The following is a 15,735-nucleotide window of genomic DNA, read 5'->3' on the forward strand; positions in this document are numbered from 1 at the left end:
TCTATCTATATCTGAGGACCAGATGCACTAAACTTAACGAGCCATTAACGAGCAAGTAGTAAACCCTGGCATGCCCTAAAGGCCATTTTTCTATCATGGTAGCAGCTAACGAAAACGGAATGCAAATGATCCAAAAGAGCTGCACTACAGTTGCAAGGCTATTATAATGAGATGCACTAACGTTTACCGATTCCCCTTACAGTCGAAAACCTAATGTGAGGTCTGCACCTTTCGTTAGGGTGGGGCTGCTGTGAATGGACCTATGGAGATCAGTGGGAAAGCGCCGAACACCCATCTAAAAAAACAAAACAAGCTGCGTGTCCCAAGTGCTTGTCAGGGACGTCCTTCTAAAGTCCCTAACATGGGCGTCCTTCAAGGACATCCCTGACATGCACTTGGCTTTTTTCCTCCCCCTTTCCTATGGACTTCTTTTATGGATGCCCTTCATTAAATATATATTTAAAAAAAAGAGCTGCGCCTATGGATGTCCTTTGCCCCCTCCCCTGAGGTCGCCGCCACTCCCTCCTGCATTGAAATGACAGCTTCCCGCAGCCCCGCCCCCCTGAGGTCATTGCCGTCGCCACTGCTCCCCCCTCTACCCGCCCCCTTCCGTCTGCCACCGGGCCGGGCCCTCACAGTACCTCTCACCTCCGTATGAAGGCGCTGCAGCAAGTAACAGCTGATCGCTTCCCTTCAGACTTCCCTCCTTTCCTCCCAGGCCCGGCCTGTAAGTTACTTAACGTCAGACGAGGGCGGGCCAGAGAGGAAAGGAAGGAAGTCTAAAGGGAAGCGATCATCTGTTACTTGCTGCAGCACCTTCACAACAGAGGTGAGAGGCGCAGTGAGGGCCCGGTGGCAGACGGAGGGGGGGGGGGAGCGGGTGGAGGGGGGAAGCGGCGGTGGCGGGGCAACGGGGGTGCGGAGGATGTCGGGGGAAGCCGTGGCTGTGGGAAGCTGTCATATCAATGCAGGGGGAGGGGGGAGCGGCGACGACCTGGGGAAGGGCCGACTGTTTACCGATGGACTAGAGAATGCAAGTGAGCTACAACGAACAGCTCATTTGCATTCCCTTTCCTTAATCCATGCCCGTTCGGAATCGGTAAGGGAAGGGCTTTAACGATTTGTTAGTGCATCTTGGCCTGAGTACACTAATTGAGGTTGTGTACATGCTTGGGATGTTTTGTGTTATTGCAGAAGTGGGGTTGGGGTCTTGGTAACTTTTAATTGTAGTTTTGAACATCTTATTGCCTTTGTAACTTACCGTAAAGATTTAACACCTTGCACTAGTTTTATTTAATACTATCAAACTTTAACAATTGGTACCAACTTTAAGGAACATATCCAAGTGTTTGTATTTAATTTACCATTTAATAAAATATTTAATATTTTTCTTGTCAAATCCCTTAGTCATGTGGAGTTTATTTGGGAACCCTATTTGAAACCGTGACATTACTATATATATTTATTTCTGTACTTATTGTAATTACCTGCGCCACCACTAGGGGGTTTACACCAAGACACATGGCAGGTCCTCCTTTCTTTGACTTGGTGTTCATCTAGGCTTGGACTTAAATCCAATTACTGTTGCAGCAGTAAGTGTCTTGAGCATGGGTTTGTTTGACAGTGTCCATAGTGTTGGTCCTGTGGACTTTAGTTCATTGTTGTTATTTCGTTACTTCTGCCTTGCTTGTTGGTTTGTGCTCTCCCAAAGCTGAGTGTCATGGGACTTGATTTTTCAGGTGTAGGTCCACATGAGGTGGTAGCGGCACTAGAACTTCCTATTTCAAGTCTCTTCTGAACACTCTCTTTCAAGGATGCTAACCTTTCAACTGGGGTATGCATTGCCTCAGTCAAGTTGTGCAAAGGTCTTCGTCTCTGAGACCTCCCAGTCTATTAACTCTCTGCAACTAACTGCAGTTCATCTAGAACTTAAGCCTTCCCTGCTTCTCTTCACAGGAAGGCAGTAAAGTTTGTCAGCTGTACTCTGTCAGTAAGGGAGTTGGTTCAAAGAAAAGTGAATAAGGCCCATATTGTCCCTTCAGATGGTTTGGGCAGAGAAGCATATACTACCAAACTATGTTTGTTCTAAGCGGTCTTCTCAGTAAACACATTTTCATTTTTGGGAATGGCAGCTGTATTTTGTTTCATTCCACTAATCCCAACTGCAGAGTTAATCATTATGAATGTGATGGCAATAAAGTTCTTTGTTGAATTTCCTCACATTCAGTCACTGTGAGGAGCACAGGCTCGAAACTCTGGACATGTTGATGTAGCATAGACCACTAGAGGGATTCCAATATGTTTTCTGCTTATTTCTGTTCAGTGTTCTCTAGGGGATGGGGTCTCTTCCTGGCCCAATAAATTTTATGATCACTTCTCTGGCCTTATTTTGCTTATCTAGTTTGCCTCCAGAAAGTTCAGGCACATTGGGGCTTAATTTTCGAAAGAGAAAAGCGTCTAAAAAGTGGCATAAAGCAGAATTTAGACATTTTTCTCACAAAAACATCCAAATCAGTATTTTCAAAATCTGGTTTTTTAGACGTTTTTCTATGCTGTTCTTCTGCAGTGCTTCCAAATCTCAAAGGGGAGTGTCAAGAGCGTGTTAAGGGCAGGATTTGGGTGTTAAGAACTGAAAGCTTTTCTACCATATTGGAACAAATCAAACTAAGATGTTTTGAGCTAGACCTGTTTTTTAGAATGAATAAGGCACAAAAAGGTGCCCGAAATGACCAGGTGACCACTAGAGGGAATCAGGGGTGACTACCCAATACCCCCCAGTGGTCACTGACCCCCCTCCCACCCCCCAAAAATGTGAATAAAAACATGATTTACCAGCCTCTATGATAGCCTCAGATGTTAGTCAGGTCTATTAGAGCAGCATTCAGGTCCCTGGAGTAGTGTAGTGGTCAGTACAGTGTACTATAGACTGGAGGACTTGTGTCCCTATCTCCCTCTACCTGTCACACTTGTGGAAATTGTGACCCTCTCCCAAAGTCACCAAAACCCTACTGTACCCACATATAGGTGCCTCCCTTCACCCATAAGGGCTATTGTGGTGGTGTACAGTGCTTGTGTGGGGGAGGGGGTAGTAGGTTTTGGAGGGCTCAGGGGACAAGATAAGGGAGCAAAGGTGAGATGTGTACTTAGAGCATTTTTATGAAGTACAGAGAAGTTCCCTTTAGGGTGGCCCATTGCTCTTCTTGGATGTCTGGGGGACCAGTCTACTAAAAATGCTGGCTCCTTCTATATCCCAATGGCATGAATTTCTCTGTTTTGCACTTTTTTTTTTTAATGGACCAAAAAAAACCAAAGCATCTAAAGAACAAAATCTTGTTCAAAACAGTATTATAAAAAAAATTTAATACTTTTTTTTTTTTAACATGACCACCTTTCCTAGTCAGATTTTGAACATTTTGTGCAAAATGTCCAAAGTCAGACTTAGACGTCATATTGAAAATGTCCCTCATTGTCTCCTTCATTTAAGAGGTATTTGGTTTTGAGGTGTGGTGATCATTGGGGGGGGGGGGGGGCTCAACAGTTAAGATGATGTGGTTACTTGGACAGTATCTTCCCACAAAGCCTCTAGCTAAGATGCACTCTTCTCCATAGTACGCATGAATATCTAGCAAGTCTTTTGAGGCATGTGTAGACTGGCCCGTTTCACCATTTTAGTATCCATGGCTATCAGCCTTGCATTTCTGCAAGACAATCTTTAAAGAGGATTAGCTCTGGGATTCTTTATCTCTAGATTTCAAGGATGCCTTGTACGTTCCTCTCTAGCAGCTCATCTGGATATACAAAGCTTTTTCTGTGTTGTCATATGATTTGATCTGCCTCTGTGTCCCTCTTCTCCTTACTGGTACCTAAATTTGGTGGTTAGAATGCTTGGCTTCTATATTTTGAGCACTTAAAAGAACACTATTCAAGAATCAACCCTTCAGGGTAGAATTCTTAGCAGCCTAATCTTTGGCATCATAGATTCCGAACGACAAGCTGCTTATACAGAAATTCCTTGTATCAGTTTTAGAAAGTAAGTATTCTTTCAAGACAATTCAATCTTGTCTTCCAAAGTGGGGACTTCATTCTACATAAAAATAGCCATACTGGGTCAGACCAATGGTCCATCTAGCCTAGTATCCTGCTTCCAACAGTGGCCAATCCAGATCACAAGTATCTGAGAGAAACCGAAATAACAAAATTCCATGCTGCCACTCCCGGGCCAAACAGTAGCTTCCCCCATGTCCATCTCAATAACAGACTATGGACTTTTTCTTCAGGAACTTCTCCAAACCTTTTTTTAAAGCCAGATAATGCTAACCACTGTTACCACATCCTCCAGCAACGAGTTCCAGAGCTTAACTAAATCTGGCTGTCCTTTTCTTTTGCAGAGCATCTGGAGAGGAGTATAAATTTTACTTTTCCTAGTTATTGAGTACTATGTGGGTTCTGAAGGTGTCCAATGAATTCTGAAGTTATAGCTTATATTTATCCTCATTTGGAGGTTCTAGGAAAGGTGAAGCTCTGTTTTCCTAGTTTCTCTTATTTCTGATCCTGGTTTCTCCAATGGGCTTAAAGTCGCAAGTGATCATGGACTCTAAGGGGCCCTTCTTCTAGAGTGCTAAGCAGTTAGCATGTGAAGTAACATATTTTGCTAATGCACGAGTGTGGTAACAGTTACTGTACTGGCTTGACAAAATGCGCTGATTCATGCGCTAGCTGCATATTTTGTTCAGGAGGTGATTTTGGAAAAGGAAGGCTCCATTTACAGTATGTAATGGTTAGGATATTACAATTGGCACTATTTATATGCAGTGGCTTGCAGATATTTAAAGGAGGCACATTTTGGGTGTGGTTTGGGAAGTCCTTCAAAGCGTACATGTATTACATAGTTTAGAATAGAGACATTTTCCAGGATATATGACTCCTATCAGCATTTACACCTTTAAATTGCATGTAACTGTCAGCTAACTGCTATGTTTGGATCTTGGGCTTTGGAGGAAAGCATGAGGAGGAGTTGTTACTTCTCCAGGGTTCAAAACCACCTTGAGGCGCAAAACTTTTGAGTTTTTGAGGATTATACCTTGATTCTCTGTATATATGAAGACTTGTGAAGCCCCTTAGTTGCATGTTTTTGAGTATCAAAATTGCTACATACCCATGCATCCAGTGCTACTGAGCAATTTTGTTTAAAATTGCTCTCTCACCCAACTACATGGACCTGGCACAAGCCTGGACCAAGACTTGGGAACAGAGATTTCCTATCAAATTCTTAAAGCGTATGTCTTGTCTTTGCGGGGCTCTTGCAGGATGATGTCACATTGGGAGTTGCAATTTAAGTTTGCTATGCGTGCGCATATTCCACCAAGAAGGGCCTTCCATATGGGAGCCTCGTCCGATGGGGCCTGCTTGAAATGTGGCGAGATGGGGGTTCAGCTAGGCCATATGTTTTGGCACTGTGCAAAAATAGCAAAGTTCTGGAGGAGCTTCCTACAACATATATCCCTTATGTGGAGGGCAACATGGCGTTGTGAGCCACAATTGCTGTTTGGCAATCCAGGGTTGGGGTCCCCGATCCTGGCTGGTTATAGAGGATTTGCAATTCGGGCAACAACTGTAGCGAAGAAAGTAATACTAACAGAGTGAATTACAAATAAAACTCCCACAGTTCACCAATGGAGATGCCAAATGGTTTGTCTCATGAGGTTTGAGAGACGGCTGGTGGATCAGAAAGGAACTTTTAAAGAATCAGATTTTTGTAAGATATGGACTCCATTTTGGTTGACATTGCCTCCAGCGTCAAAAGGTCCTATACTAAATTTTTGATGTATACAATAACATAAATAAGAGTTTGCATTATGTAAGTAGAGTGAATACACAGATGTTTAGGCACCATAGACAAATGAGGAGAAGAGAGGAATTGGGGGAGAGGGGAGGGAAGAAGGGGGGTAGGAGGGCGGGAGGAGGATAAGGTATAGTTTGTAGGATTGCAATTAAAATGATGTGATAGTTTGATGTTTGAAGTTTGATTCAAGATTCCTATGTTTTGGATACTGTACTATATGCTCAATGACTGTTATCATCATCAATAACTTATTTACAATAAAATTGCTCTCCCATTGTATGGATTACCACCTATAGGTATGGCTTTGACAGTGCCATGTGTTTTAGAAAAGGCTTCATATTTGCCTAGCTTTTTCTAAAATGCCAAGGTTTTTGAATATACACCTACATTTCCATATTATCTGCACGGCAGAAATTAAGCATGCTTTTTATTCTGTGGGGAAAAATAACTTTGAGCGTGTTTGAACAAGCAGTTCTTTTAATACTGCACAGATTGCAAAAACTGGATACCTTCCACAAGGTTGTGGTACACGAGCTGAAGAGTCTTGAGGACGAAGCTCAGGAACTCATAGACCTGGAGAAGAACACAGTGGTATGTACATCTCTTGCTTTGCCTTTTTTACTAGCGTAACACAACTGACCTCAAAATAAGATAGTTCCATTTTCCTTTGTAAAACAATTTTATAGGACTTCTGGAATAAGCAGTCTGTCAAACTGAGTTCCTTTTGCGATCTTCAGAACCAAAGGTATTTTTCATGCTCATAAGGTGTCACGAGGTTAAAGCACCTTGGTGGTCTTCCCAGTGGTTCATCAAGAAATAAGGCCTGTTCTAGCACAAATGGCAACACCTCTCTTCCAGGTTCTTTTCACACTTTGTGTATGTTTCACTATTTTCCCAACATTTGCTCTAGACTAATGATGGTGGTGGGCCTAGCATTTGCTTCACATTCCTTATCTTTCCTTCTCAGGCCACAGAACTCACCACCCTCAGTCTTTTGCCATACCCAGCTCAGTCTCCTGTGTCTTCCCATCTCATGCCAGGTGCAGCACTCAACTTTTCACCTTGCCCCCTTCACACCCTGCACTTGCAGCTACTTGTTCTAACTCACGTGGCTGCTAATGTCACCACCTTCTAGCCAGGAGTATCCTGAGCCAGAATTGCATCTTAAGTGGCATTCCCCCCTAGCACTGTACCACACCCAGTGCAGGGGGGATAATGGACAGAGAGCAGTATTTGCACCTCTGTCTCCCAGCTGTCAGGACAATCCTGCTTCTAGCCCAGAGGGCTGCTGTTTCATGTGGGAGGTGAGTACCTATATAGGAAAAGCTGGATGCATGTGTTAATTTGTATTTTAGTCCTTTGCAGCTGGGGAAATGAAGATTTAGGAATGTGCATGCTGATCTTTTAGTATTTCTGGGTGGCAAGTCTATGAGGTCTGACATGTAAACCAGGGCGTCACCGTAAATGATTTTATGAACCAAGGTGCAGACCTTGAACGTAATATGTTCTTTGAGTGGGAGCCAATGCAGTTTTTCTCTTAGGGGCTTGGCACGCTCGTATTTTGTCTTACAAAATATGAATCTAGCTACAGTATTTTGGGCTGTTTGAAGCTTCTTGATGATTTGTTCTTTACAACCAGCATAGAGTGCATTGCAGTAGTCTATGCGACTTAGTACCATTGATTGTACTAGGCTGCAAAAATTTCTCTTGGGAAGAAAGGTTTAATTTTTTTGAGTTTCTGCATTGAATGGAACATTTTCTTTCTTGTATTCTTCACGTGGCTTTTGAGTATCATATTTCGGTCAATTGTGACTCCAAGAATTTTCAGGCTGTCTGAGATGGGAAGGGTGACGTTTGGTAAGCTTATAGTGGTGGGTTTACTCGTGTTATATTGTGATGAGAAGATGAGACATTGTGTTTTTTCGGCATTGTTTTATTGCAAAATATATAAATACTAGTAAAAAAGGCCCGTTTCTGACACAAATGAAACGGGCGCTAGCAAGGTTTTCCTCGGAGTGTGTATGTTTGGGAGAGTGTATGTGAGAGTGACTGTTTGAGAGTCAGAGTGAAAGTGTGAGTGTGTGAGAGAGAGAGTGTGTTTGTGAGAGAGTGTGTGTGTGAGAATGAGAGTGTGTGCAAGTGTGTATGTGAGACACAGTGTGATAGAGAGTGTGTGTGTGTGCCCATCCATGCTCCTCTGTCCCCTGCCCCCTCCATTCATCCCTATCCAGCATTTTCCCTCTCTGCCTGAGGCCTGCCCTGCAATCCATATCCATCCATGCCCATCTGTGCCCTCCATTCATCCCTATCCAGCAATTCCCCTCTCCCTGAGTCCTGCCCTTCCAATCCATGCCCATCCATGCTCATCTGTCACCTGGCCCCTCCATTTTTCCCTATCCAGCATTTCCCCTCTCTGCCTGAGGCCTGCCCTGCAATCCATATCCATCCATGCCCATCTGTCCCCTCCATTCATCCCTATCCAGCAATTCCCTTCTCCCTGAGTCCTGCCCTTCCAATCCATGCCCATCCATGCTCATCTGTCACCTGGCCCCTCCATTTTTCCGTATCCAGCATTTCCCCTCTCTGCCTGAGGCCTGTCCTGCAATCCATATCCATCCATGGCCATCTGTCTCCTCCATTCATCCCTATCCAGCAATTCCCCTCTCCCTGAGTCCTGCCCTTCCAATCCATGCTCCTCTGTCACCTGGCCCCTCCATTCATCCCTATCCAGCAATTCCCCTCTCTGCCTGAGGCCTGCCCTGCAATCCATATGCATCCATGGCCATCTGTGCCCTCCATTCATCCCTATCCAGCAATTCCCCTCTCCCTGAGTCCTGCCCTTCCAATCCATGCCCATCCATGCTCATCTGTCACCTGGCCCCTCCATTTTTCCCTATCCAGCATTTCCCCTCTCTGCCTGAGGCCTGCCCTGCAATCCATATGCATCCATGGCCATCTGTGCCCTCCATTCATCCCTATCCAGCAATTCCCCTCTCCCTGAGTCCTGCCCTTCCAATACATGCCCATCCATGCTCATCTGTCACCTGGCCCCTCCATTTTTCCGTATCCAGCATTTCCCCTCTCTGCCTGAGGCCTGTCCTGCAATCCATATCCATCCATGGCCATCTGTCTCCTCCATTCATCCCTATCCAGCAATTCCCCTCTCCCTGAGTCCTGCCCTTCCAATCCATGCTCCTCTGTCACCTGGCCCCTCCATTCATCCCTATCCAGCAATTCCCCTCTCTGCCTGAGGCCTGCCCTGCAATCCATATGCATCCATGGCCATCTGTGCCCTCCATTCATCCCTATCCAGCAATTCCCCTCTCCCTGAGTCCTGCCCTTCCAATCCATGCCCATCCATGCTCATCTGTCACCTGGCCCCTCCATTTTTCCCTTTCCAGCATTTCCCCTCTCTGCCTGAGGCCTGCCCTGCAATCCATATCCATCCATGGCCATCTGTCCCCTCCATTCATTCTTATCCAGCAATTCCCGTCTCCCTGAGTCCTGCCCTTCGAATCCATGCCCATCCATGCTCATCTGTCACCTGGCCCCTCCATTTTTCCCTATCCAGCAATTGCCCTCTCTCCCTGAGGCCTGCCCTGCAATCCATTTCCATCCATGCCCATCTGTCCCCTCTATTCATCCCTATCCAGCAATTTCCCTCTCTCCCTGAGTCCTGCCCTCCCAATCCATGCCCATCCATGCTCCTCTGTCCCCTGCCCCCTCCATTCATCACTTTCCAGCAATTGCCCTCTCTTCCTGAGCCCTGCCATCCCAATCCATGCCCATCCATGCTCCTCTGTCCCCTGCTGCCTCCATTCATCCTTTTGCAGCAAGTCCCCTGTCTCCCTTTCATGACCCCCCTTGCATCCATGCTCCTCTCTCTTAGGGTTACCATATGGCTCCAGAAAAAGGAGGACGGATTGAGCCAGCCGGGTTTTACTTCCATTGAAAGCAATGGAAGTAAAACCCGGCTGGCTCAAACCGTCCTCCTTTTTCTGGAGCCATATGGTAACCCTACTCTCTCTCCCATGTCCCAGCCTGGGCCGCCCTCCCGCTCCCATTGTTGTTCTTTAGTGGCCACCCTCTTCTCTCCCCCCAACATGGTTGTTTTGTTTTTTTTTTTCTTGTTTTTAAATTTACCTCCGTGCCGGTTCCGGCAGCGAAGCGTCAGGGAAGGAGGCGGCGCTCCCGACGTCTAGGTTTCCCTTCGCTGTGTTCCGCCTTCTTTTGACGTCATCCTTGACGTCAGAAGAAGGCGGAACACAGCGAAGGGAAGGCTAGACGTCGAGAGCGCCGCCTCCTTCCCTGACGCTTCGCTGCCGAGCGTTGCGATTGGTTGAGTGTCATTGCTCCGCCCTCAACGTCATCACGTTTGACGCGTGGGCGGGGCAGACACAATATGCGATCTCACCCCCTTCACTTTAGAATGTTGGCTAACAGAGGCTTCATTAGAACGTTGGAGGTGCGTTTTATATAGAGAGATGATTCAACACTGGGAACCATTTACATTGTTAGAGACATAGCAGCATTCGCTATGATTACCTAAACAAACACAGTTTGTTTTAGCAGTTTGTTTTAGCAAGCCCATATCTTGGTCCAGTCTTCACTACTTTCAATTACGTCATAAATAGGAAAGTTTTAATCTCTTCAAAATTTATTTTTTATTTTTATTTTATCACACCTGATTACATTACAAACTCATTCATGAGACAGCACTATTCAGAACAAAGGATTTTTATTTTGAAGACATCATTTAAAATTCATTCACATCGTTTTTTATATTGTCTACGCTGTTTGTAACATGCCCTCACAAGTCATTCATTCCCGGATTCCATTCACATAGTATTTGTTCATATTCTTCCCTTCGTCCTATTTGACCTCACATCCCGTAGTATCACCGTCCATCTCAGATTGCGTCACATAAACTAATGTATTATACGTCATGGATTTTTATGTTTTCTTTTCAGATCATATTTTGGTTAGTTTACTGGTTTCTCCATACTCGAATGGATCCCTTACGTTTTTATTTTTTGCAGATATTCATTTATAAACCGAGCACTTGGTGTGACCATTATTACGTCACATCCCTCTCTTTTCGCACACTTTTTTTCTTTTTAAGGTGTTCGCTATTCATCAGCTGTTTTCAATATCGCTGTTAGTTTTGTCTAATTCACGATTCAGCTATACTTGTCAACAAAGGTCTTTTTAAAGGCAAGTTACAGCCTTTTTCACTTTGTTTTCCTGTTAGTTTGTACTAGATTGCATGCGCCATCGCTTATCCTGCTTTTCTCCCACTCACATCATCACTATCTACTAGCGTTATACCGCCACTCAGCACAGGATCAGCTTTTGCTGCTATAATGTGGTTCTTTATATAGATTTAATCATATATATATACTTTTCCATACAAATTGATATCCCTTCTGCACCTTTGTCACATGGTTCATTTTTTCCCGCTCATTTATTCAACAATTTGTTCGTCTGCTATGGTTTCTCCTACTGTGCCCTTCTATTAACTCTTCTTATAACCTTAATGCATATCAGCACATTATGATTTTTTTAGTGCTTGTGCTTCTATTTCTCTAGACTATCACAATTCATTGTCGCCACTTCTGGACTCTCATTTTTTAATCAAACTTCACAGGTTAGTCCTTCTTTAATTTCACTCATTTTTCTTTCACTTTGTTAAAATGTACATGCTTCTAGACTCTTTTTTTTTTTTCAATAATGTTTTTTTAATAATTGTTTAACCAATTATTCCAGGTTAGTCCTTCTTTAATTTTATTCTGTTAAAAAACACACCACCGCACAGTTTTTTTTTAACTTTGCAAAATACACACATACTCATTTTTCTTTCACTTTGTTGAAAAATACACACATACTCATTCTTCTTTCTCTCTGTTGTAAAACATGTTTTTTCTTTTATATTTTTTCTTTTTTAATTATTTTTTTCCTTTTTATTATTTTTTAATTTTTTTATTTTTTCTTCTTTTTACCCATATACCCTAATATGCTTGATAAAGATTGGTCTTGTAAAATGAATACCTGTGTGCTATATCGATGTTTCATCAAGTTTTACAAACTATGAAGTATTATATTTTGATTTTACCATGTCTTCATGTTTTATCCACCAAAGACTTGAAAATATTGTGTTGCAGTATAAATACACAAAGCAAAATGAATACATTTATATTTCATATTTTTATATTATTTATTCTCACATGTTTTCTGTTTTTGTTTACATTTTATTACATTTTGTTTTTAAATATTGTTTTTAATTTATATACTCCTGATGTAGGCCTTCTGGCCGAAACACAACGTTGTGTCGAGTCAGTTTGTTTTTCAATAAGCTTTGCTTCATTCCAACACTCCAGTTGTCCTGTCTTTGGATAACCTGGTTCTGACCCACTTCCCTCTTGATTTTGGGACCCGTGGTGTAGCCAGACCTAACATTTTGGGTGGGCACTGTGTATATATAGGTATGAGTTGTGTTTCTTGGGATACTGCAAAATAATGCATTAGAATGTTTTTCTTTGTACCTTATTTGCAACAATATTTTGTATTATGTTAATGGTGTCCGCCTTTGCGACATAATGTAAGCCACATTGAGCCTGCAAATAGGTGGGAAAATGTGGGATACAAATGCAGCAAATAAATAAATAAATGATGGATTTCTAAGTACAATGCTCAACATCTGCCCTGCATCACCATATGGAAAAACCAATATTTTTAAATATAGTTACATTATCCCACATCTTAAATTTGACCAGGCGTAAGTCTACCATAATGGCAAACATCTCAACACACATGACAGGATCCTACAATATAATTACAGCAATGATATTATCCTTCAAACTTTGCTTCCCTACCCCTCCATCCAGCCCCGTAGCCCGGCATCAGCCCTTCTCTTCTCTACCCTACTCTACTCCCCCCCATAGCCCAGCATCAGCCCTTCCCTATCATCCATCCCATAGCTATGTATGAGCCTAGTGTCAGCCCTGTCCTATCCCCCATAGACTGGCAATCTCCCCACCCCACACCCTGAAACACACCAGCATTAAATATAAAACCTTTTGTATTTTTTAATGTCCTGGGCACTGCAGAGGCCACCCTCACCCAGGAACCTGCCTACATCAAATATAAAGGTTATTTTTTTTTTTATTTTAAACCTGAGCACTGGAGAGACCATCCCCATCCCAAAAACCACCAACATAACATTTTTAAAAAAGGTTATATATATATATATATATTTTTTTTAACCTGTGCACTGAGCTTACCCAACCATTACTGGTGGGTTTCTGGGTGGGGGTGGGCTCTTCACTGCCTAGGGAAAAAAGATTAAATATACCTTTTTTCCCCTAGGCAGTGAAGAACCTACCCCCACCCAGAAGCCCACCACCAGCATTACACTCACAAAAAAAAAAACATTCAGACAGAAACTGAAATGGAGACCTTCCTTCCACCCAAGAAAGCCAGACTCTACAAGAAGGGCAATACAGGTAAGAGAGAAACAGAAATGTTTTTTTTCCTGTACTCTGCAAAATACAAAGCTAAAAAAAAAAAATATGTACATTTCTCAAAACAGGCACATCTCAATCTTTAAAAAATATTACATAAAAGTTTTCTTTTCTACCTTTGTTGTCTGAACACTTTATTTTTCTGATTTGGGCTGGCCCAGTCTTCCACTTTCCATGTGTCAAGTCTCCTAATTTCTTTAACAGGTTGGCTTTTCCATTTCTTCTCTCTTCTCTTGTCATCTTCCTTTCCCATTCAATCACCAAGTCCCACTCATCTTTTGCTCTGTTCCCCTTCCCCCCACACCCCTAGTCACATCCATCTGCTCCTTCTCCCTCCCTTCACCCACCCACACCCTCTAGTCCCATACAACTACTCCCTCTCTTTCCTTCACACCCTAATCCCATACATCTTTTGTCTCTCTCTCCCTCCCCTACCAAGTTCCAAGCATCTTCTTCTCTGTTCCCTTTCCCCCACACCCCTAGTTTAGGGTTACCATATTTGCCCTAAGAAGAAAGAAGACACATGCCCCACCCCCTGTCACAGTCTGCAGCACCCTCTGTGCAAGACTTCTACGGAAGTCTCGCAAGGCTGCCGCTTGAACTCTTAGCAGCCATTTTGAAGTGGTTCCGGGAGCAAGACAGTCTGCAGACGCGCTGGGAGGAAAGAGGGGGCTCTTTCCTGCCCCAAAGAGGTCAATAGACCACTACAGCACCACACTAAGGTAATGACACAAACCAAATTAGCATATAGAACAGGAATTAGGAGAGCAGGCTTGCCGAACCTGAAACAATATGTTATCGAAATCTCAGAACCTAACAAACAGATCCCTGTTCAGACACTTGGCCTTGCAGTCACACATGCAGAACACAGATAGCCCCTCTTCAAATTCTTCAAACGTTAACCTGAAATCCTAAGAAGCTAGACTCTGCATGCAGAACAATACCAGAAAAATAGAAAGAAACACATTGCTATACATTTCAAAATAAGACCACAGGTGTAAATTCTCAAATTGAACATATTCCAAACACTAAAATGAAAATAAATGATTTTTTTCTACCTTTGTTGTCTGGTGACTTTGTTTTATTTGCTCATGTTGGTCCCAGTCTCTGATTCTCCTGATCTCTATCTGTTCTCTTAACTCCACTTCCATGGCTTTCTTTCCATTTATTTCTTTACTTTCCTCCTCTCTTCTTCATTTCTTGCCCTACATCCATAGGTAAAAGCTGGGTCCTCCGCAGACTTGACTGGAGGAGGTATAGAGTGGAACCAGCTTTTGCCAATTTTCTCCATCCATTTGTAGTTTTTCTCCTCTTTTCCCTTTCCCTCATCTCCATCAGTATGCATCGCCTTCCTTTTTCTTCCCTCCCCTCCCCTCCATCCATAATCATTTCCTTCTTCTCTCTTCCCTCCCCTCCGTCCGTATGCATCTCCTTCTTCTCTTTTCCCTCCCCTCCATCTGTATGCATCTCCTTCTTCTCTCTTCCCTCCCCTCCGTCCGTATGCATCTCCTTCTTCTCTCTTTCCTCTCCTCCAATCCATGTCCAGCATTTCTCCTCTCTCCCCTGCCTTCTCCTCCCACCCATGTCCAGCATTTCTCCTCCCTCCTTTGCCTTCTCCTCCCATCCATGTCCAGTGACTCACCCCAACCCCCACCTGTCCCCCTTTTTCAGCCCCGAAGTTCCAGTTACAACTCCAGCTCCACCTGCCCGCCCTCTTCTCCCACAACAGCCCTCCTTTCCTTCCTGCCACCCTGCATTTAAAACCTTTATTTTACCTCAACTTGCGGCGGCAGTGAAAGCAGCAGGCTTGCCTCCTGACTTCCCTTCCCTCTGTGTCCCGCCCTCACAGAAAGAGGAAATTACGTCAGAGGAGGGCGGGACACTGAGAGGGAAGGCTGAAGTTGAGCCTACTGCTTTCACTGCTGCCGTAACTTGAGGTAAAATAAAAGTTTTAAATGCAGGGCAGCAGGAAGGAAAGAGAGGCTATCAGGAAGCTGAGGGCAGGCATGTGAGGACCAAGAGCTGCCTGCAGCTGGGGCTGGAACTGTGCTGCTGCCATGCAGGTCCTGTAATCGAACTGGGAAACCCGGACAAATAATAAAAAGTGGGAAACCCGCCCAGACTCCAGACAGTGCCCTCAAAAAGAGGACATGTCCGGGGAAACCTGGACATATGGTAACCCTACCCTAGTTGCATCCATTTTCTGTTCTTTCTCCCTCCCTTCACCCACCCACTCTAGTCCCATCCATCTTCTGCTCCTTCTCCATCTCTCTCTTACTCCCCCCCCCCCCCCCCCCCCCGTCTCTCTTTTTTTTTACCCTTCGCCACCCGGGCTCACCCCGTCACTCTTTATTTTACCCTTCGCCACCTGGG

The 15,735-nt window shown here is 44.0% G+C and overlaps 1 protein-coding gene across 1 annotated transcript in view; it reads left to right on the forward strand.

Moving 5' to 3' along the window:
- SYCP2L (synaptonemal complex protein 2 like) overlaps positions 1–15,735 on the forward strand; it is a 331,807-nt gene that overhangs the window by 287,913 nt on the left and 28,159 nt on the right. Inside the window, 2 exon segments of the mRNA XM_030210982.1 lie at positions 6,334–6,433; positions 6,529–6,587. Of these exon segments, the coding sequence (XP_030066842.1) occupies positions 6,334–6,433; positions 6,529–6,587 (159 nt within the window).

This window comes from Microcaecilia unicolor, chromosome 1 (genome assembly GCF_901765095.1).
Source record: "Microcaecilia unicolor chromosome 1, aMicUni1.1, whole genome shotgun sequence".
In the NCBI taxonomy this organism is placed as follows: Eukaryota; Metazoa; Chordata; class Amphibia; order Gymnophiona; family Siphonopidae; genus Microcaecilia; species Microcaecilia unicolor.